Source organism: Prionailurus bengalensis, chromosome E4, assembly GCF_016509475.1.
Source record: "Prionailurus bengalensis isolate Pbe53 chromosome E4, Fcat_Pben_1.1_paternal_pri, whole genome shotgun sequence".
Lineage (NCBI taxonomy): Eukaryota > Metazoa > Chordata > Mammalia > Carnivora > Felidae > Prionailurus > Prionailurus bengalensis.
The window spans coordinates 27530893-27555540 of NC_057360.1; the positions used below are offsets into that span (position 1 = coordinate 27530893).

At 39.0% G+C, this 24648-nt stretch overlaps 2 protein-coding genes across 4 annotated transcripts in view; both read left to right on the top strand.

Moving 5' to 3' along the window:
- ACBD6 (acyl-CoA binding domain containing 6) overlaps positions 1-24306 on the top strand; it is a 202505-nt gene extending 178199 nt beyond the window's left edge. For 2 of the 3 annotated variants that reach the window (XM_043568326.1, XM_043568329.1), the window contains one exon: positions 24019-24306. In XM_043568326.1, the coding sequence (XP_043424261.1) occupies positions 24019-24173 (155 nt within the window). In that variant the 3' untranslated portion in view covers positions 24174-24306. Of the gene's footprint in view, positions 1-9587; positions 9623-24018 lie in introns of all 3 variants that reach the window. The other variant, XM_043568327.1, reaches the window with a different exon arrangement.
- LOC122476078 (oligosaccharyltransferase complex subunit OSTC-like) lies at positions 14496-16697 on the top strand. Its single transcript, XM_043568331.1, is given in 3 exon segments — positions 14496-15725; positions 15972-16188; positions 16190-16697. Coding segments are annotated over 3 exon segments (453 nt in total). The 5' UTR covers positions 14496-15657; the 3' UTR covers positions 16358-16697.
- Positions 24307-24648: the final 342 nt, after the last annotated feature.

Sequence of the window (24648 nt, forward strand, 5' to 3'; positions counted from 1 at the left end):
GCTCTGTCTCTCTCTGTCTCAATAATAAATAAGTGTTAAAAAAAAAATTAAAAAAAAAAAAAGAATTTAAGAAACAAAACAAATGAACAAAGGAAAAAAGAGACTCTTAAATACAGAGAACAAACTGGTGGTTGCCAGAGGGGAGGTGGGTGGGTGAAATGAATGAAGGGGATTAAGATTAAGACTGTACTTAATCTTGGTGAACACTGAGAAATATATAGTATTGTTGAATCATTATATTATATATCTGAAACTAATATAACACTGTATGTTAATTATACTTTAAAATAAAAATAAATTTAAAAGGAAAGTGTCTAGCACTAGCAGAGACACAGTAATTTTTTGTTTAGAAACAGATTAATAACCTCCACAGTTGGAGGTATATTAAAATTCTGTGGGAACATTCATAGTAAATAGAGCATTTCTATACCGTCAACAGAAATGGAGCCTCCTCCAGTCCACCTTTGAAAATTCATTCTTTCATTCTCAGTACTCTCAGTGACAAGTGAGATACTAATCATTGTCACTCTAGGAGCTACAGTCTCTCCTAAAAGATATACTTTCTTGATGTAACTGAAGTAAAGAAAAACAGACTTGAATTTGTAACTAATTTCACCTGCTGATTACCTTAGTCAAGTAATCTTCACTTAACTAACTAATCTATAAAATAGAGGTTAATCTGTAAGATGCAAATAATATGGCTCTTAAAGAGTACTGGGTAAATTCAGTGAGATAAAAGATATTTTGTAAATAAAGCACTTACTGAAAGGATTCCTACTTTTATTCTATTTGGCTGTGTATATGGTTGAATAAAACATAGCCATCAATATTTAAACTAGATTAAGGATCAACCCCCTTCATACTTTTGGGGACAGAATACATTAGGCTCTTTTGCCACTTTTGGCCATCCTGGACCACCATTCAATAGTAAATGGCTCAGATGCCCCTGGACATTTCTGTCCACTGCTTATTAGCATTTGCTTGGATGTCGGGAACCTCACTGAATAGTCTAGGAGTCTAAACTATTGGGCTAGCTGTTAATGCTAACTATATAGATAGAAAATAAATTTTAAAGAACTAAGCCCTGGGCAAGCACAGGTAAGAGATAGGGACTCCCTTATTCTGCCCAGGATCCCATCATGAAATGGGGTCTTTGATGTGGTGCACTGAGAATATTGAGGCCCTGATCACCCTTGCCCTGACTTGAGAGGTGGTGGTTCCATGCCAGGACAGCAAGGCCATGTATCCCCTCACTGCCACCAGCACCGACTCCTAGAGCCGGGGAGGGAGGGGATCACTCAAGAGAAGCTTGCTGTTATCCACATTCCTAGCTCCAGAGTCTGGCTCACAGATTTTGCCCGCGGTGGGGGGAGGGGTAGAGAAAGCTATAAAACAGCCCCTAATCTCTTCCCAAAGGAACTGACTTCATTTACAACAGAGCCTGGAGAAGTTCAAGGCTAAGGGTCCTCTCAAGAATCATAGAGAGAATGGGAGAATGCTACAGCTGGGAGGAGCCTTCATGAGTCAACAAATATCAAACACTTACCTTTAAAGAAGCCATGATTTGATTGGGCTGGTTTGTAGGACAATTTGTCCTGGTTGAGTGTTTTTCTTTGAGCACTCTGAATATGTTATCCCACTGTGTTCTGACCTTGAATATCTATATAATACAGAAGGAATCTGTATCTATAATCTATATCTAGCAGAGCTGTCTTTCAAAAATTAAGATGGAATAAAACCTTTCCCAGATAAACAAAAACTGAATTTGTTGCTAGCAGACCCACCTGACAAGAAATACTAAAGCAGAATATTCAGACTGAAAGCAAATGACCCAAAAGATAATTCAGATCCACATGAAAAAAACAGAGAGCACTCATAAATATATATGTAATTGTAAAAGACCATATAAATGCATATTTTTTCTCCTTTCTTTCCTTAACTGATTTTAACAAGTGATGTCTAAATAATATGTATATAATGTATTATTGAGCCCACAGCCTATAGAAGTATAATATATTTGCCAGTAACAGCACAAGGGAGATGGATGAGAACAAAGTTATAATGGGCTAAGGAAATGACTACAGATGTTAAAGTAACTATAATAATGTATTGTTGGATTTGTAACGTTAATTTATAAAACAGGTAAAACATTACTACCACCAAAAGAGGGAAAATGGAATAGAAGTATATGGGAGTAATGTTTCTACATATCACTGGAATTAAGCCAAGTATAAAGCCAAAGCTGAACTTAAAATGTGTGTGGTAAACCCTAGAGCAACCATTAAAGAAAAAACTCAAAATAGACAATTCAAAAATAATAGTTGGAGATTCCAGCACCCTACTTTCAGTAATGGGTAGAACAACTAGACAAAAGGTAAACAAAGAAATGGAAGACTTGAACAACACTATGAACCAACTAGATCCAAAAGACATCTATGAAACACTCCATCCAACAACAACAGAATATATATTCTTGTCAAGTGCACCTAGAGTGTTCTTCAGGATAGACAATATGCAGGCCATGAAACAACCTCAGTAAATTTAGAGGAATAGAAATAATGGAATGTATGTTCTTAATGGAACAATGGAATGAAATTAGATATCAAGACTTGAAAACTCGCAAGTATAAGGAAACTAAACAACAGATTCCTAAATAACCAGTGGGTCAAGGAGGAGGAAGTCAAAAGAGAAATCAGAAGATACTTTGAGATGAATGGAAATAAAGATAGCACATGCCAAAATTTATGGAGTGCAGCTAACGCAGTGCTCACAGAGAAATTTATAGCTGTAAATGCCTATGTTAAGAAAGAAGAAAAATCTCAAATTAGTAACCTGATCTTCCACCTTAAGATACTAGAGAAAGAATAGCAAACAAAGCCTAAAGAAAACAGAAAGAATAATGGAGATTAAAGTAGAAATAAATGAAATAGAGAATAAGAAACAAAACAGATGAACATATGGGAGAAAAAAAAAAGAAAAAAGAGAGGGAGGGAAGCAAACCATAAGAGACCCTTAACAATAGAGAACAAACTGAGGGTTACTGGAGGGGAGGTGGGTGGGGGTGGGCTAAATGGGTGATGGGCATTAAGGAGGGCACTTGTTATGATGAGCACTGGGTATTATATGTTAAGTGATGAATCACTGAATTCTACTCCTGAAAGCAATGTTATAATATATGTTAACTAACTAGTATTCAAATAAAAATTTGAAAAAAAAGAAAAAGAAAAAAAGAACTATCTTCCCCATAAAAAGAAAAAGAAAAGAAAGAAAGTCAACAAACTAAAAATTAGTTCTTTGAAGCAAAAGAACCAGCTGGTCAACCCACAGAATCATTAAAAATAATGCATTGCCATATTTAAGCCACCAGACATTTTGAGTGGTTTGTTATACAACAGCAAATAACCAAACAACTCACCCCACACACATAAATCAATTTTAGGTGAATTGAATACATATATAGAGAAAAGCAAAATTATAAACTTTTAGATGAATAGAGTAAGGAATGGTTTCTTAACACTCGAAAGTACAAATCATAATTTAAACTATGATAGTACATTAAAATTTTAAACTTCTGTTAAACAAAAGATAGTATGAGCAAAGTAAAAATGCAAGGCAAAGACTGGGAGAGTATCTTTAAAATGCAAATAACCTGCATAAGATCATTATTCAGAATATATAAAGAACATCTACTCAGCTAATAAGAAGGACAATCAAATGGAAAAATAGAACCTGAAAAATGGGTAGTGCACAAATAGGAAGAGCCAGATATCAAATAAACAGCAAAAGATGCTCAAACCCCCCTCATAACTGTCAAGAACTAGGAGTAATCTGAGATTATACTCTGCTTGCAAATTAACAAGTTAGCCCGACAGTTTCATGGATTCTGGCAAAAGACACCAGACTATTATTCACAGCACAGCCAGCAGCATGAGCTTTACGTTTGTGTCATTGCCTTTTGAGTCCCATAGGAGCAACGCAGAGAAGCCCAGACAGATACTACACACATAGTGTATCGTCTCTTAAATCTTAACCTTAAGGAACTCTAGTCTGTCAAAGTGAGCTGCAAGCAAGTCTGCCCAGCTGTGGCTCCAGAGAACGAGTTCTCTTCATTACACTGGACAGTAAGCAAACCTACCCTCTACTCTGGAAGGAAACACCACCTCTGTTGTCCTAGGCTGTTCGCTCTGCAGACATCCTCGATAAGATAGTCTGGAACAAAAGCTGTCATTACCATTGCTCTCAAGAGGTGCCGTACCATGAAGAGTCCTTTGAAGAACTGTAATCAGAGAGTACAGATTATAACATGTAGATATGTTTTCACACTGGTGAGATTGGCACCAGGCAGACACCTACAAGTATTAGTGGTGGGATGTGGAACAACAAGAACGTGCATACTTGCTGAGTGTCACCTGTCACAACCACTGGAGATCAGTTTGGTGAGATCTAGTGAAACTGAGGGTCCGCATCCCCTACAGCCCAACAGTTCCACTTCTGTTTATATACCCTAGCAATACTCCTGAACGTGTTTGTAGTGAGACATGATTAAGAGCATTTATTGCAGCATTATTTGTAATAGCCAAAAATTTGTTTTATTAGCCTTTATATTCCTCTGTATGCCATACTTAAAATATGTGTTAATTGAAATTACATATATACACATATACTTAGATACAGACATATATACTTTACGTTACCAAATGCCTTTGAAAGGGGTACCATTAAAAACATACTTACACACTTTCACATTTTGTAAATGAGGAAACCAAAGCTGCAAGAAGTTAATAAACTTACTTAAGGGAGCTAGAAATTTAAACCCACATCTGTAGATTTCCTAGGAGAGGAGAGAAAAACAAATCCCTCCTGTGCCTCTTCCCACAGCACTCTTCACTCACTCCTCCGACACATTGATAATTCTGTCACTTACATCCTCTAACATCACCAAGAGCTGGCTATTCTAAACCCTAATTTTCCACCCAGAAGAAAACTTTTCTTAGCTGCATCCACAGCTGTGATCGCAATCTGGGACAACCAGGCATAGGTCAAACAGCCACAGGTCATCAGAAAGGGGAAAGAAAAAACTTCTCAGTGATTGTGAGGCTTTCAGGGCAAAATCCAGGCTACCCCTTTTTCCTGATGCCTGACTTCAAACAGCAAACTTCTTTTACGCCAGAATATTTGCCATTAGGTCCGGAGTTCACTGCTCTGCTTAGAGAGACAGCCCCTGCCAGGGCATCCACATACTCTGCTAAATCGGTTCTTTCATTCCCACGTTTCTTCTCTCATCCACTCATTTGGTTATGTTTAGTGCCTTCTCTATGGCATGTGTTGTGCTTTCCTTTCATTTCTCCATCCAGAAACTGTAGAAACAGTTAAGGCAGACTGAATGTACCCTTGAGAATGTAGATGAGTCACTCTGTCACCCCTAGTTAACCATTAGAGGTAAATGCCTCTGTGGATGTGGGAATGTGTCCAATTAAGTTTGATATATGCAAAATGCATTTCTACATAGCAACAGGATTGGAATTTTCCAAAGGTCTTTGGACCTTTGCTATATTTTATTTATGTACTAATATGGAAAAATCTCTAAGATACATTGTTAAGTGGAAGGATTAAGATGCAGAATAGTGTATATCATGTGCTACCATGAATATATCTGTACATATTTGCTTACAACTGCATAAGATATCGCTGGAAGGATACACAGAGAGTCAGTGTTGGTTGCCTAAGGGAAGAGGAACTGTGAGGCTAGAGTACTAGCATAGGATAAAAAGGTCTTCCTATAAACCCTTTAATAATTTCTCTATTTGGAGATAGATAGATAGATAGATAGATAGATAGATAGATAGATAGATAAATAGATATTACCTGTTTGAAAATTACATTTAAATTATTTTATTTATGTATTTTATATTTATTTTTTAAATATTTGAGAGAGCATGAGCAGGGGAGGGGTAGAGAGAGAGAAAGAGAATCTCAAGCAGACTCTGTGCTGACAGCATGAAGTCCGATGCTGTACTCAAACTCACGAATGGTGAGACCATGACCTGAGCCGAAATCAAGAGTTGGCTGCTTGGGGTGCCTGGGTGGCTCAGTCGGTTAAGTGTCTGCCTTCAGCTCAAGTGATGGTCTCACGGTTTGTGAGTTCAAGCCCCATGTCGGGCTCTGTGCTGACAGCTCAGAGCCTGGAGCCTGCTTTGGATTCTGTGTCTCCATATCTCTCTGCCCCTCCCCGGCTCTCTCTCTCTCTCTCTCTCTCTCTCTCTCTCTCTCTCTCTCACACACACACACACACACACACAAAAATAAACAAACATATAAACATTTGGGGCACCTGGTTTAGTGTCTGACTTTGGCTAAGGTCATGATCTCATGGTTCATGAGTTCAAACCCCATATCGGGCTCTGTGCTGACAGCTCAGAGCCTAGAGCTTGCTTCAGATTCTGTGTCTCCTTCTCTCTCTGCCCTTCCCCGACTCATTCTCTCTCTCTCTCTCTCTCTGTCTCAAAAATAAAAATAAAAACATTACAAAAAATTTTGAAAATAAATAATCAAACATTTTAAAAATTCCAAAAAAAAAAAAGAGTTGGATGCTTAACCAACTGAGCCACGCAGACACCTCTAAATTTAAATTATTTTAAATCACAATATCATAGGCTCTATTAGTACTGTGAATATGACTTACCTTTTTAATTATATTTCATTCTTTCATATTTTTGAGTACTTACTAGTTGCTAGATAAAATATACCAAACATCCTTTTAGAGGTTAAAGGATGTCCCCAGACTTTAGGTGTCTTCAACTCTCACCCAATATACAAGGATGTGGTAACCATAGTGGTAAGTGTGTGAGCTAACACTATCTAATTTGGGAAAACTGCAGGTTTGGGTTTCAATGCCACCAAACCCTGGAAATGATACATCTTGAATAAGAAATAATGAGGAGTTAGAACTGAAACCTGCACATAAGCCAGGACATTCAAAGGGCTATACCCTCAGTTAAAAAATAATAATAGTAATAATTACATTAGAAAAAGTCGCCCTACCTGTAAGAAAGGAAGACAAAGCAGCTTATTTGCCAGATACCAAAATCTGGGTGGGGAAAAAAAAAAGTCCCCATCTCATGCGAGTTTGGGTTTAATTTATACTCTGATTATTTCAGAAATCCTCAAGTCAATAAATTAACATAATAAGTGTCTAGACAGGTTACCCATGAGGTGGCAAAAGCAAATGCTAAACTTCTCTTGAGGGACACATCCTCAACCAGGATGGCACAAAATTCCTATACAAAGAAGCCCTGCTGAAAATGAGCTTACAGTCCAAAATTACAAAATATACTTAAGTGATTGTCAGCAGACATAATAAACCTCACGATTAGACTTTGAAGAACTTGAATAAAACTACTAGATAGAAATTATCAGAATAAGTTTATATAAAATCAGTGGATGAAAAACCTAAGAATAAGACATTCAAAAAAAGAACAGAGAGATTCACAAGAGAACCAAATGAACTTCAATAAATAAAAAAATACAGAAATTTTATAGTGGATAGTTTATAAAGTGCAGAATTGGCACAGGTTTAAAAAAATGGTGAACTGAGAAGTGCCTGGGTGGCTCAGTTGGTTAAGTGTCTGACTCTCACGGTTTGAGTCCTGCGTCTGGCTCCACACTATAAGTGCAGAGCCTGCTTTGGAATTCTCTCCCCCTGCCGCCACCCGCCGCCCCTCCCCTGCTTGTGCGCTCTGTCTCACTCTCACTCTCACTCTCTCTCTCTCTCTCAAAATAAATAGACCTTTTAGAAAATGGTGAACTGAGGGGCGCCTGTGTGGCTCAGTTGGTTGAGCATCTGACTTCGGCTCAGGTCATGATCTCATGGCTCGTGAGTTCGAGCCCCGCATCAGGCTCTGTGCTGACAGCTCAGAGCCTGGAGCCTGCTTCAGATTCTGTGTCTCCCTCTCCCTCTGCCCCTCCCCTGCTCACACTCTGTCTCTGTCTCTCTCAAAAATAAATAAACATTAAAACAAATTTTTTAAAGAAAATGGTGCACTGAAAGATAGTTCTAAATGGCAACACAGAAGATAAATGAAAATGTGGAAGAGACATTGAGTGTAAAATAATAAAGTCTAGCATTTTTAAGTAAGAGTTCCAGAAGGAGAAAGTAGGTAAGAATCGATACTTGAAGATAAATTTACTGATAATTTCAATAATTGATAAAAACACTCTAATCTTCAGATTCAGGAATTATGAGACCTGATCAGGTAAGGTAGTCATCCAGTGGAATACTATACAGCAATAAAAAAGAACTATAACCACATGCAACACCTTGGATGAATCTCACAAACATACTGTTAAGTTCAAATTGCCAGATACAAAAGAGTACATACTGTATGCATCCATTTGTATAAAGGTCAAAAACAGGAAAAATTCATCTCCAACAGTAGTAAACAGGATAATGGTTACCTTGAAGAAATGGGTAGGTAGTATTTAGAAGGGGTTAACAGGGCAGCAGTGTTCCTGAGATTCAAATAATGATCTGATTCTTGATCTATGTGCTGGTTACATGGATGATATCATCTTAAGAAAATTTGTATAGATGATTTTGGTGTTCTTCTCTATTTAACTTATATATACTCTAACAAAATATTCACACACAAAAAGCCTCCAAACCCAAACAGACATAAGGTGGTGGTGGTACTGTTTTCATATATGTAATCTCTTAACCTTTCCAACAAATGTTGGAGGTAAGCCTTGTTTTCATACATTTGCAAATGGACAAACTGAAGTCTAGAGGGGTCAAGTGACCTTGACAGGGTAATTCAAGTGTAGTAGCAGAGCCAAGACACTTGTCCAGGTCTTCTGACTCCAGTTCCAATCATGTTTTCATAATTTCATAAAAAATTACAGTCCTGGTATCCTTTTAAAGCAGACATTATTTTCTGAAAGACAGTCTTTTACAGAAATAAAATAAATGAAAATTCTTTATCATTGGTCACCTAAGACAGTGCATCAAGGCTATTTTTCAGAGCTGTACTTTATCAATATCTGTGTCCATCCATGTGCTTTTATATTCTTCTTTCTGTTCACTGAGAGTTTAGACATTAATAAAAATTATCTCTGATTTAGGAATCCTGCCGAAAATTGATCTAGTAAAACAACCTCCATTTCTCTCTCTCTCGGGTTATATTATTCATTGCATAAAAAACAAAACAAATACCATGTATATTATAATCAAGATAATTAAGCACTAAGATAATGTCATTAGTTAAGAGGTTTTGGCGTTACAAATATATAAAACTAAAATATTCTGACAACTCAGGAATATTTCATGAAATTAATATTTTAAGTTTAATTAATAATCACTTATAGGAGTGATTCATCTTTAATTAAGATTTTTTACCAGGTCACTAGACTTCTGCCACTTTTTGAGGTCATCAAAACAGAGTTTGACATGTAATAATAATTACTGTTTATTAAGCACTGTGTGCTAGGGAATCTGCTGGACATATTTTATCCATTTAGTCAGTAGTATTTAACCTTTTTTATTTAATAGGTACTCCATAGCTATTTTTTGATTTGATTTGATTTGATTTTAGGATCCTTAACCTGTTTGGGGAACTTTCATAAAACTGTAAGTACAGTTAAATCAGTAAGTGCAGACAATGTTAGGGATGTCTTGGGGGCTTAGCTATTATTTTTTATGAATTACAGTTTGGCTTGACAGCTGTCCTTGTGTTGACAGCTCTTCTGATTATAGCAGTTGTCAAACTCCATCCTTAAGCAGGTTGTAAATCCTGGCTTCTTCCGATTAAAACTGGGTCAGAGCCAATGGCAGGTTAACTAGAGGCCAGTATTCTACTACTGTATGTCCTCACTAGTTCATTTTAAATGGGTTTTGCAAAACACCGTTCTAAAACCCATATTTGCCTCTGTTTAACTTTGGTGTTTTTTAATCTTCACATACCGGTCCTCCTGTTGTTTTGTGATTAAACATGGTTCTTGCTGAAGAGTATATTAGTGTAAGTGTGGTCTTCCTTGTAAATGGCCTGTTAGCCTTCCCCTCCTCTCCCTCCACTGGGAATACTAACATCATTGCGTCTGTGTCTCCCAGGGGAAATCAAGGCTTTTCCTTGCACGTGCAGTCATGTGATTTCAGAGTGGGCAGGCTTTGTATCCTCATGAGCCCTCGGTCTTCCACGTAAAGCACCATCTGTTCTGTTCCTTCCACACTGTTACAGGGCAGTGGGAGGAGGCATTAGAGTGAAAATAAATAAAATAAAAAAGGAAAGAAATTCATCATCAAAACCCTGAGGATTAATGGAGTCAGAAGGCTCACTGCTCTGAATGAAAATTCATCTTCACCTGTGCCAGTGTCAGGGCTGCCTCTATGGCACTTGACAAATAGAGGTTCCCAGGGTACCATAAATTCAGCAACCGTTCTAATCCCTGTAGACTTGCTCAAGCTTTTCCGAGACAGGCTTATGACTGTTTTTGTATTTCCCAGCACATTGTGGGCACCAATATATCCCCTCATTAATTTGGTAAAATGTTAGCACCCTTCCCCTCTCTCATCTTCTTTGCCTTTGTCCATTTTGAGGGGATGGGAAGCTCACACATTTCTGAAAGATGACTCTGCTTTGTGAATTGTTCTTTACTTGAAGATGCCAAAGGCGGAGAATCAATTAACTAATGAGTTTTGAGCAAATACCAAGTTCCCAGCACTGTGCTAGATGGAGAAGAGAATATAACAAAGCACGTAATCAAGTAGCTCACCAACTAAGTGGGGGTACAAACCGTATTTTTTTACACTATTGTTGGGCACCTATATTTGCCAGTTGGCTCTCTGCGAAACAAAGGTAATTGATGATTACCAAATCAATGGTGCATCTCCAAGAAGTATGTGTCTTCCTCCTGCAAGGATAAGGCTCACCTGTATGGTTTCCTCTTGTCTTTTAAACCAGTCTTCCTCTTCCCTTCCCTTTTTTCTATTACAACTTCCTGATTGCTTGATTCCTTGTGCTCATATCAGTCTGTCTTTGCATAAATCCCAGGCATTTGTTAATAATTAACTCATTTTCCTTATGGACACCATATCCCTCACTCTGAAAGACTATTCTGCAACCCTGAAATTCCTAATTTACTCTTTTTTCTTTCCTTTTTTTTTAAGTAGGCTCTACACCCAGTGTGGAACTTGAACTCATGACCCCCAAGATCAAGAGTCGCGTGCTCTACCTACTGAGCCAGCCAGGTTCCTCCTGAACTTCCTGATTTAAACCTCACTTTACAGTTAGACTTGAGCTAAAATTTCGCTCACATTTGTTAGGTTAGGGGATTATTATGTAGCCTGCTTAGCCTTTTCTCAGCTGGTTGGCTGTGGTCCTTTAGATGTGGAACTTAAAAATTTAAGCTCTATTCCTGGGTTAGTACTCATATGTTATATTCTATCTCACTGTTGGGAAAGTCGATTCATTATATGCCATGTATGAAATTAATGCTCCTTTGTCTGAGATGGCCAGCTTAGTGTCTTCAGCCATAGTACACATCTACTTAGCCTTGATCTTCATGCTTAGGAGCCTTAAGTATTGGGTTAGATTTGTGCCAAGTGTAATCTGACAGATCGTAGTAGTTATTATCCTGTATTACAGATTTATACACTAGGAAATTTATTCCTCTGATCCTGCTTTAAAAGTTCCAATTTTAAAACCTAACTGTTTTCTTACAATAAGTTGAGACTGATAACTGCGGCAAAAAGGTTAAATGATTATTTCTCAAAATATAAATGTCATGTAGCTAGTTCTATACCGGATAAATATCTCTTCTCACAACTACTTGATACTAGGCAGTGTGTCTTTAACTTTGTTATATGTTATAAGAGACTGCCTTCCATTGGAATCCAATCTGGTGTACAGTGATTCATGGTAAAACCATTCGGAAATGTAAAACTAAAATCTTCATTATATTATTTGAGGGACATCACTTTAAATTCTTGAAGGGATATTGTATTCCTACATACTTTCTGTTGAATCCTGGGCCTGGTGGGATATTCTGTCTCCGCCTTCCTCCCTGTCTGTGGCATACCATAACAAAATACAATCTCAGCCCATTAATACCTGTCCCAGGACTGGACTAGGCAGTTCTTGCCTTTTTCTCCCTTTTCTCCTACTCTCTATGTATTATTCATTCATCCATCAAATGTTAATTTAACATTTATAATCCTGGTAGCTTTCTAAGAAATCCCACACCACTGAAGACAGAGATAGGGTTCTCAAATGGTCTGATTTTAGCTCAGAGTAAATTCTCCTCTCCATCTCTATTCACTTAGCACCACCTCTGAGCCTGTGTTATTATGTAGAGATTGGTGCCTGAGTGAAGCTGTCCCAAGGATATAACTCATCACAACCTGGTTTTGGCTGTTGACTCTATGCCATTGAGCAGCACATAGCAGGGGGGCCAGAGCTGGAAACACCCACCAGCAGAGGAAAGAGTCAAGGAGCCAGAGAAACTATCTGAGTAACAATAAAGAGCAAAAGAAGAAATATCACTACTAAACCATTTAAAACTAAACTCCTATAGAGTTCTACTTCCACTTAAGATACAGAAAACTATAAGAGAACAATGCTCCCATCCTAACAAGAAGAAAAGGATAGATAATCTACAAGATTGTTAATTTCTTGAGCCCATCAGATAGCAGAGGTTGCATGGCAGCAAAGTAAACTGGATTCCAAAGGATGACAGTCCCCCACAAGACACACAAACTGTTTCGCCTTCAGTGGAGCACCTAAGGAGGAAGCAGCCACCATAAACGCTGGTAAGAAAACAGCTAAAATCAACAGATTCTTAAAGTGAGTTAGTCTGACATTCTAGAGTAACAGGGAGCCTCAGACCCAAGAGGAATCCTCATTCACATGCTCTTTGCCATAAACTGGGAGAACCATAAGAGGAACTGAGAACAGAGAGAGCCCTTCCCAGTGACACACAGGCATGAAACCCTGCCATTTCCCTGGATTCTTATTTCATACAAAGCAAAATACTTAAGACCCTCAGAAAGAGCAGAAAACTTTTCTGTCCTCTTCTCTTGTCCCCAGGCTCAGGCAGATATCCACTGCTTTTGAAGGAGGAGTAAAAGCAAAATCTGCCTGCCACTCGGGAAGGACAGGGAGCCCTACACTGACACCAAGCAGACATTTCTCGCCACTGAGGGCAGGGCATGAAGCTCTCTCCCTCTCCAGATATGTTTTCCCTCATACAAGGTAGAGTTTGGTTGACATCTGGGGGGCAGGGATGCAGGAACACTGAGAAATTGCCACCTCTGAGGACCTGCCTAAGACTGAGACCAGCCCAAAAGGACAAAGAGGCCATGAGGCTTGCCCTAATAAGCAATCGCACTCTTATTGATGGAGAAGGAGCAAGAGTGCAGAGAGAAACTCCCTCTGTAGTAGACGTGCAGAGACTGCTGAAGGCTGCGGGGGGGGGGGGGGGGGGGGCAAGAATACTGGCACCCGAGGACACTCAAGAAACAAGGTAACTGCAGCCCACGGGTGGAGGAATTTTAAAGTGTGTGATGCATTGAAGTTATCTGTAGCAGCAACAAAACCCAAACCCAGTTCAGCTGCTGGCCAGATTGACTCAACACCCATATTAACTGTATGACAGTAGAAGAGGCATAGCTATTTCTGGATGTAAATAGTGTCCTTCTCCATACGTTCTGCAATCAAAACTGAGACATAGAGTAGCAAGGAAAAAACAACTCATTGTTAAACTATAAATTAGTAATTGACAGAGCAAGTGGATAAAAATTTAGCAAGCATATGAAAGAATTGAACAATACTAACAACCAACTTGACTTAATTAACATCTGTAGATCTCTCTAGAACATCTATAGAACAGAACACTCCACCTAATAAACAGAATACATCATTTCAAGTACACTTGGAACACTTATCAAGATAAACCATATTTAGGCCATAAAACAAACTTCAACAAATATTTTGAAGTTTTCCCTGAGACCACCACAGAATTAAATTAGAAGTCATTTACAAACACATATCTGGAAATCTCCCACACACACAATTGTGCAAAACTTCAACACACTTCTAAATAACTCATAGGTCAAAGAAGAAATTCCAAGGGAAATTACAAAATATTTTGAACTGAATGAAAAGAAAAACACTCTATCAGAATTTTGGGATGCAGCTACAGTAGTGCTTAGAGGGGAATTAAGTGCTTTTATTAGAAAAGAAGAAAGCTCTCAATGACCCAAGATTCTACCTTTCAAAAGTTAGAGAAAGAAGAGCAAATTAAGCCCAAGACAAGCATGGGCATAAAATAATAAAGATCAGAGTAGGGGCGCCTGGGTGGCTCAGCCGGTTGAGTGTCCAACTTCAGCTCAGGTCGTGATTTCACAGCTCGTGAGTTTGAGCCCCGTGTCGGGCTCTGTGCTGACAGCTCAGAGCCTGGAGCCTGCTTTGGATTCTGTGTCTCCCTCTCTCTCTGCCCCTAAGCCACTCGCATTCTGCCTCTGTCTCTCTCAAAAATAAATAAACATTAATTTTTTTTTAAATCAGAGTAGAAATTGTGGAAATAGAAAACCAAAAATCCATGAAATCATTGAAAATCTTTGAGATGGTTAATAAACCTGGTTGGCCTCTAGCTAGAGCAATAAAAAATAAATAAAGTACTATTTTCAGGAACAAAAAGGAGACGTCACAAACCATACAGATATTATGAAGCAAATAAGGGAACATTATGAGCAACTTTATAGCAATAAATTAGATAACTTGGAGGAAATGGACACATTTCTTAAAAGACACAAAGCCAAAAAAGAAATTAATAACCTAGATAGCCCTATATCTATTTATTAAGGACATTGAATTTGTAGCTAACAACTTTTCCACAACAAAATTTCCAGGCCCCAGTTGCTTCACTGGTGAATTATACTAAATGTTTAAGGAAGAAGTAAAACTAATTCTACACATCAACTCTTTCAGAAAGTAAGAGAAGGAATACTGTCCAGCTCATTCTATTAGGCTGACATTACCCTAATACCAAAACCAGAAAAAGACTCTAGAGGAAAAGAAAACTGCAGGCCAATATCTCCCATGAATATAATGTTATATTGTATATACAATATACAAAAAGGATAATAAATCATACTCAAATGCCTTTATCCTAGGAATGCAAGGTTGGTTCAGCAATGGAAAATCATTGTATTTCACCATATCAACAGATCAAAACCAAAGCAAAACATATGATTGTTTCCATATATGTAAAAAAAAAGAAAAAACAGTTGACAAAATTCAACCTCCCTTCATGATTAAAAAAAAAAATGCAGCAAAATAAGAACAGAAGGGAATTTTCTCAACCTGAAGTAATTGATAGCTAACATGATTCTTAATGGTGAAAGGCAAAAGGCTTTCCTTCTGATCCAGAGCAAGCAAATATGTCCACCCTCCCCTTTGATTCAGCATCATACTAGAAGTTCTAGTCAGTGCATTAACCAAAGGAAAGAAGTAAAAAGTATATGGGTTTGAAAGGAAGAAATAAAACATCCTTTATTCACAGATGCCATGACCACCTACGTAGAAAACCCCAAAGAATCTATTTTTAAAAAAATAGAATTAATAAATCGAGTTCAGGAGGTCGAGAGGCTCCCCTGCCATTACCAAAATGGAGACTTTGTGCTGGGTCCTGTTCTTAGTGCTCGAATGCCCCAACCTGAAGCTGAAGAAGCCGCCCTGGGGGCGCCTGGGTGGCGCAGTCGGTTAAGCGTCCGACTTCAGCCAGGTCACGATCTCGCCGTCCCGGAGTTCGAGCCCCGCGTCGGGCTCTGGGCTGATGGCTCAGAGCCTGGAGCCTGTTTCCGATTCTGTGTCTCCCTCTCTCTCTGCCCCTCCCCCGTTCATGCTCTGTCTCTCTCTGTCCCAAAAATAAATAAACGTTCAAAAAAAAATTAAAAAAAAAAAAAAAAAAAAGAAGCCGCCCTGGGTACATATGCCATCGGCCATGAGGGTGTATGCTCTGGTGGTGGTGTCTTACTTCCCCATTACCAGAGGAATAATTTATGATGTTATTGTTGAACCTCCAAGTGTTGGTTCTATGACCAGTGACCATGGACATCAGAGACCAGTAGCTTTCTTGGCCTACACAGTAAATGGACAATATATTATGGAAGGACTCGCATCCAGCTTCCTGTTTACAGTGAATGGGAGGTTTAGGTTTCACAATCCCAGACCAATCGAATGCACCAAACATTCCAAAACTCAGTAGATTTCTTCTTCTATTCATTGGATTTGTCTGTATCCTATTGAGTTTTTTCATGGCTAGAGTATTTGTGAGAATGAAACTGCCGGGCTATCTGATGGGTTAAAATGCCTTATGAGACGAAATCTGTAGATATTGGATTTGTTCCTGTTAATGAAGTTTTAAAGGCTGTACCAATTCTCTGATGTGAACTATGGAAAAGAATGAAGCAGCAGAAAAGAAGCATCTAGTGAAGACATAGGAAGCATGTTAAAGCTTGAACTAGAATGTCTTCTTGGTATCAAAGAGACAAGCTTATCACAGTATTTTTTCCTGCTGGCCTATGCCAACGTACAAACGATGTTAAGTAGCATTTTCCTCTTAGTTTTTCATTTCTTAAAGAAAATATTCTCCATTTCTACAACTTTAATACTGAATAAAGTGATGATTTTTTACAGCTCCCTTAACATTTTTTGGAGAGGATATTTGTGACTCAATGTAAAATCAGGAAGTGAGATACCATAAGCTGGGAACTCTGGACAGATGATCAGCTTTACCTGTGGTGCTTTGCCTTTAAATAGAGTGTGTGCTCTGGAAAATAGTGTGGAGGTTCCTCAAAATATTAAAAATAGACCTACCCTATGACCCAGCAGTAGTACTGCTAGGAATTTACCCAAGGGATACAGGAGTACTGATGCATAGGGGCACTTGTACCCCAGTGTTTATAGCAGCACTCTCAACAATAGCCAAATTATGGAAAGAGCCTAAATGTCCATCAACTGATGAACGGGTAAAGAAATCGTGGTTTATATACACAATGGAGTACTACGTGGCAATGAGAAAGAATGAAATCTGGCCCTTTGTAGCAACGTGGATGGGACTGGAGAGTGTGATGCTAAGTGAAATAAGTCATACAGAGAAAGACAGATACCATATGTTTTCACTCTTATGTGGATCCTGAGAAACTTAACAGAAACCCATGGGGGAGGGGAAGGAAAAAAAAAAGAGGTTAGAGTGGGAGAAAGCCAAAGCATAAGAGACTCTTAAAACCTGAGAACAAACTGAGGGCTGATGGGGGGTGGGAGGGAGGGGAGGGTAGGTGATGGGCATTGAAGAGGGCATCTTTTGGGATGAGCACTGGGTGTTGTATGCAAACCAATTTGACAGTAAATTTCATACATTAAAAAAATAAATAAATAATAGAGTATGTGACAGTATGTTATTTCAGATGTGTCTGCAAGACCATTTCCAGCACAATAAGGTGTATGAAAGGAGCAGAAATAATTTTTGTAACTAAGACAAACAAATAATAAAAGAAAATAAATTGAGTTCAGCAAGTTTGCAGGATAGAAAATCAGTTTACCAAAAAAAATTCCTATACACTGGTAATGAACAGTTGGAAACTGAAAGTTAAAAACACAAGGTCAGTATACAGATATCAGTTGTTTTCCTTTATACTTGCAATGAACCAACTGGAAGTCAGAATTTTTAAAAATACTATTTATAGTAGCCTCAAAATTAAATTCTTAAGGATAAATCAAAATAAATGGACAGAGATACTGTTGTTCATTGATCAAAAGACTTGATGTTGTTAAGCTCTCCATTCTCCTCAAATTGATTTATATGTACTCCCAATCAAAATTCCAGCAGGACTTTCTGAAAAAATTTACAAGCTGATTCTAAAAGTTATATGGAAAAGCAAAGGACCCGGATAGAGGACGCACCCTTACTTCAGGACTTACTATAAAGTTACAGACATTAAGACAATGTGGTATTGGTCAAGAGCTAGGTGTATAAATCAGCGAAACTTGGTAGATAACCCAGAAATAGACCCAATTACAAATGCTTGCTTGGGTGATCAATAAAGAGCAGTTGTAGGTTCACAGCAAAATTGAGGGGAAGGTACAGAGATTTTCCATATACCTCTTACCCCATGTATAGTCTGCCTCTAAAGAACCTTGTTCTGAAGAACAAACCTGCTCCCTGTGTGTTTCTCCTTTACTCTCACACTACTACCACACTTCACTGCTGGTCACTGTGTGTTGTGAGTTTTTCCTCACAACAAGCAATTCTCTGTGATACCAGCTGAATGTTCTTCCACTTAATTCAATTCAGACACTATCTACCTTCCCCTCAGTCCCACAAGACTACACCTCTGCCTTCAGATGCCAGTCCCAAGTCCCAAGTTGTCATCTGCACTTCTGACCAACCATCTATAAATTGTGGTTTCATGACCCCTTCTTGGGTTTGATAATTTGCTAGAGTGGCTCCCAGAACTCAAGGAGACACTTAGGTTTACTGGTTTAATATAAAAGGATATGATAAAGGATACAGATGAACATGGAGATGGAAAAGATACACTGGACCAGATATGGGGGAAGGGGAACAGAGTTTCCATGCCCTTACCAGTACCACCTGTTACATATTTCCAGGTGTTCAGCAGCCCAGAAGTTCTCTGAACCCCATACTTGGAGGATTTTTATGGAGGCTTCATTACATAGGCATGATTGATCATTAACTCAATCTCCAGCCTCTCTCCCCTTCCCAGAGGATGGAGGTTGGGGCTGAAAATTACAAGCTTTTTTTTTTTTTATAAATTTTTAAATGTTTATTTATTTTTGCCACCCGGCGGGGGGGCGGGGGGGGGGAGGTAGGCAGAGACAGAGGGAGACACAGAATCCCAAGCAGGCTCCAGGCTCTGAGCTGTCAGCACAGAGCCCAACACGGGGCTCAAACTCACGAACCATGAGATCGTGACCTGAGCCACAGTCGGACACTTAACCGACTGAGGCACCCAGTGGCCCCATGAAAATTACAAGCTTCTAATCATGGCTTGGTCTCTTTGGTGACCAGCTCTCTTTCTGAAGCAATCCAGAAGCTCACCAAGAGTCACTTCATTAAAACAAAAGATATTCCTATTATCCAGGAAATTCCAAGTGATTTAGGAGCTCTGTGTCAAGAACCAGGGTCAGAGACCAAGTATTAGAACAAAAGACGCCTCTAGTGCTCTTATCACTTAGGAAAGTCCAGAGGTTTTAGGAGCTCTATGTCAGGAACTGGGGACAGAGACCAATATGTATCTTTTCTATTATTTCACACTCTGTCATTATCAACATCTCCGATCAGAGTGGTACATTTGTTATAGTTGATGAACCTACATACATAAAATTATTCTCATAATTATTAAAATTATTATCATAATCACCCAAGGTCCAAAGTTTACATTACGGTTCACTCTCATTGTGTATTCTATAGACAAATGTAAAATGACATGTATCGATCATTATGATATCATACATTTTCACTGCCCTAAAAATCCACTGTGCTCTACCTGTTTATCCCTCTCTCACCCCTGCCTCTGGAAACCACTGATCTTTTTACTATTTCTGTAGTTTTGCCTTTTCCAGAATGTTCATATAGTTGAAATCGTACAGTAGGTAATCCTTTCAGATTGGCTTCTTTCACTTAGTAATATATATTTAAGGTTTCTCTATGTCCTTTGATAGCTTGGTATCTCATTTCGTTTTAGTGCTGAGTAATATTACACTGTCTGGATGTATCATAGCTTATTTATCCATCACCTATTGAAGGACCTCTTGGTTGCTTCCAAGTTTTGGCAATTAGGATTAAAGCTGCTGCAGACATTCATGTGCAGGTTTTTGAGTGGATACCAAAGAGCATGGGTGCTGGGTCATATGGTAAGGGTATGTTTCGTTTTGTAAGAAACCACCACACTGCTTTCCAAATGGCTGTACCGTTTCGCATTCCCACCAGCAATGAGTGAGTTCCTGTTGCTCCACATCCTCACTAGCACTTGCTGTTGCCAGTGTCCCACATTTTGGCCATTCTGATAGGTGTGTACTGGTATGTTCTTTTAATTTGCATTTCCCTGATGACATGATGTGGGAATACACTTTCCAAAAGCTTATTTGCCATCTGTAGATCTTCTGTGGTGAGGCCTCCGTTAAGGTCTTTGACCCCATTTTTAATCCAATACTTGTTTTCCTGTTGTTGAGCCTTAAGAGTTGTTTGTATATTTTGGGTAGTAGTCCTTTATCAGATGTGTCTTTGCAAATATATTCTCCCAGTTTGTGTTTGCCTTGTCATTCCCTTACCATAGTCTTTCACAGAGCAGAAGTTTTTTTATTTTAATGAGTCCCAGCTTATCAATTCTTTCTTTCACGAATTGTGCCTTTGGTGTCATAGCTAAAAAATCATTGTCATACCCAAGGTCATCTTGGTTTTTCTCCTGTCTTATCTTCTGTGAGTTTTATGGACATTTTCTAGTACCTCTACCAGTATTAGTAATACCAGTATTCCTAATATTTATCATGTCTCAAACTAAGATTATTTCTCCCCTTCCATCATTTTCTTCTTCTCTTCCCCTCCAAAAACTCCTGCTCTTCCTTATTATGGTTCCTTATTTTAGAGATAATGTCACCAACATCTCTGTGGTCTCCCAGACTGAAAACGTAAGTTATCATCTTTGGTTCTTACAGTTCTTTTGCCCATTATCCTTTTGGATTGATTTGTTAACACTTTTTAGATATCAAGGATATTAGCTCTTGTATGTGTTATATATGTGAATATGTTTCCCAATTTATGGTTTACCTTTATATATCATATTTTGTGTGTGTGGTATAGCTGTTTTAAATTTTTATATGTTCAAATTTGTCAATTTTAGGTTTCTATGTATTCAGATTTACCAGTAATTTTCTTTATGTGCTTGGGTTTCATATCAAGTGCAGAAATACTCCGGCCATTTTATTCAGTAGTAAACATTATGATCACAAGCAGTGGGTCTGTAAGCTTTTCAAAAACCTATAAAAATATTTGAAACCTGAGATAAAATACTGTTCTTCCAAAAAACAACAGGAAAATCACAAAATATAAACACGTGTTTGTCTATAAATATAACATTTTATCAGCTTTATTAATTGTCAAATTTAGTGTTCATAAACATTTTCTTAAAGCCCATCCTGTACTTTCCTATGTCCTATCCACATGAATTTCAGTGGCTTATTCAATCCCTTCTTTTAAAAAAAAATGTTTTTATGTTTATTTATCTTTGAGAGAGAGAGAGAGTGCAAGCAGGGAAGGGGCAGAGACAGAAGGAGACACAGAATCCGAAGCAGGCTCCAGGCTCTGAGCTGTCAGCACAGAGCCTGACTCGGAACTCAAACTCAGGAACAGTCAGATCATGACCTGAGCCAAAGTCAGCCGCTTAACCAACTGAGCCACCCAGGTGCCCCCAGTCCCTTCTTTAATTTTTTTTTAATGTTTATTTTTTGAAGGAGAGAGAGAGAGAGAGAGAGAGAGAGCGTGAGCTGGGGAAGGGGGGTGGGTGATGGTCAGAGAGAGAGGGAGACACAGAATCTGAAGCAGGCTCCAGGCTCTAAGCTGTCAGCACAGAGCCCAATGTGAGGCTCGAACTCATGAGCTGTAAGATAATGACCTGATCATGCTTAACCAACTGAGCCACTCAGGCTCCCCGCCCAGTCTCTTCTTTATATTCACGCTGACACTGGCTGATTTCAAGCCTCCTGAAAGAACTACCGTAGTTTCCTAATTGGTCTACCTGTCACAAATTTCTAGGCTGTCCAAGTCACTCATTGTAGAATTATCATCCTAGCACAGCGGCCAAATTACGCCACTCCCTTCTTTATAAATGCAAACTTTAGTATAGCATTCAAAACCACACTTTTGTCAGCATGGCTTAGTACAGCTTTCAAGGCCCTGCATACTTTGACTCAAGTGCAGCCTCTCTGCTTTTGACTGTCTGTATATTGTGTCCCAGAAGCCACAGACAGTTCTCTGGGCACTCCCTGTGCTCTCCTGCCTCTGTTAGTGGCGTTTTCTCCCCCTGCAATGCCTTTCTGTCTCCACTTACCTGGAATTTTACTCTGTCCTTCAGAGCTCAGTTTACATATGAACTACTCGTGTTTTCCCTGACCCCTCAACTTCTCCACCTGCACCCCCACTCTTTTGCAGGTTTCTGTGTGTGTGTGCACGCGCGCTCCACAATAGTTATTCTGTGTTAAGAGTGTCCAGTTTACATATTAGCCTCCCAGGTGTTAAACAAATTCTTCAGAGCAAGAATCTTAACTGATAGGATTGTTATAGCATGTACTCAATAAAATGACCATTGAATCAAGCTCCCTACCCTTCTTTCTTTCCCTGTTTTTCTTTTTTGATTTGTTGTTGCTGTTATGTTACATCACACTGTGAAAGAGTATATAAAAGGTATATGAAGAATTTTAAATGTAACTTTAAAAAAATGAACCCACCACCTAGCTTAAGAAATGGAACATTGCCAGTATCTTCGAAACCTCCTGTGTGTGCCTATCCAACCATGTGACCTTCCCTCCATGGGCAGGTCCTTCCCCAAGATTAACACTATCCCAAATTTTATATTAACAGTTTCCCTTATAGTTTCACTACATAATTGTCTCTCTGAACAATGGTGTTTAGTTTGGTCTATTTTTTAAATTTTGTTTAAGTGTAATCATACTGTATATATTCTTCTGACTTGCTTCTTTCCCTCAACATTATGTCCTGGAGATAAACTCGTCTGTAAAACATAGTTCATTAGTTTTCAATGCGGTGTGGGATTTTATTGTAGAAGTAAACAGTATTCTATTTTCACGTTATTTTTAATGGGCATTTGCGTTGCTTACATTGGGGTCTATTACGAATAGTGATGCTACACACGTTCTTGCACGTCTCCTGGAGACCCATGCACGAGTGTCCATGGAGGATGGGAATAAGAGCAGGATTGCTGGGCCGCAGGGCCTGTGTGTGTGCAGGTTTAACACGTAATGCCAAACTGTCGTCCAAAGTGACCCTACCAGGGCCCATCCGGAGGGGAGCTGCCCTTGTTCCAGGCTTCCTCAGTGCTTGGTATGGTCTGTTTTTAATTTTCACCTATCTAGTGGGCATGAATTGGTATCTTCTGGTTTTAATTTTCATTTCCCTGACGGCTAATGTGGTTGTTCATCTTTTCATATGTTTATTGCCATTTCTGTTTCATCTTGTATGAAATACCTGGTTTTGTCTTTAGCCCAGTTGTTTCAGTGCCTCTGAATTAATGGATCTTTGTTTCCTTGCTGATCTGCGATGCCAGCGTCATCATAAATCAAGTTTCCATATATGTGCAGAAGAATAGATGGCTCTCCATTCTAGCCCTTTGGTCTGTTTGTCCTTCCTGGGGACGATACCGTACCATCTTCATAATAAGTCTCCATATCGAGAGGTCCTTGTCCCCTTTCTATGCCTAGTGTGATTGGGGACATTTATTATTTTTCTAAATAAATAAAAGTTCTATAGATGGATGGTGTGATTCATAGGCTAGCTTTTTTGTTGTTGTTGTTTTAAAAATTTTAAAGTTACTCATTTAACCCCCTCTTCAAAGACAAAACAAAATATTTTCTTTTACAATATTTTTAGCCTTTTGACATAGCCTGCACACCTGTCATTATTCTGATCAAAGTAAAACGAATACTCAAACACTGTTTTTATTCTTTCTCTTTGTCCCATCCTTAAGAATAGAGTCTGAAAACCTCACAGTTTTAAAAATGTGTCTGTTTGCTCCTGGGCAACCAAAAATGTGAATTTGCTTTTCCTAACCCTGGAAAAATCCACACTAATGGCACAGTTGTCGTCACACTGTGACGTTTCTTGCTGTTTGGGATCCCTCGTTGCTCGGCACTTGCCTTTCCTGCTGGAGTATAGTCGTTTCTCTTGGTCTCATAGTAACCTTGTTTTCATATTTGCCAATTTTCCTGGCAGCTGCTGCCTGCGAGTTTTTAGACATTGTGGAGCTGCTGCTGCAGTCTGGCGCTGACCCCGCTCTCCCAGACCAGGACGGCTGCCTGCCGGAGGAGGTGACAGGTTGCAAGGCTATCTCTTTGGTGTTGCAGCAGCACACGACCGGCAAGGTATAATCAAAAGGCTGGAAGACCACAGTCCATAACATCATAGAGCTCCAGCGATGAAGGACACCTGCAAAATAATACTTCTTTTAGCACCCATCTTTGGTATACATTGGCTAATAAAATCAGTTCTGAGGAACTGGGATTTTGAAGTCTCAGCAATTCATTCTCCTTGCATCCGTTCCAGCAAGTACAGTTGTGGTGATGAACATGTGTCCTGCGCATAATACAATCCAATTCTGCTGAGCGCGCGCTGAAATTTATCACTGTTCTAGAGGGTGGGGCAAGGAGGGGACGCCTCGTATTTCACAGTATTAAACATGGCTGCTCTTTTAAAAAAACATACAGAAGCAAAATATGACCGACAGTGCTACCCTGACAGGGAAAGTTGCATGAAATCCCAATACAGTAGAGGTCAAGTGATCTTGTGGCATTTTGCACAGCTGGCCTGAATATCGGTAGCTAAAATGTCTATTTTTGGCAGACA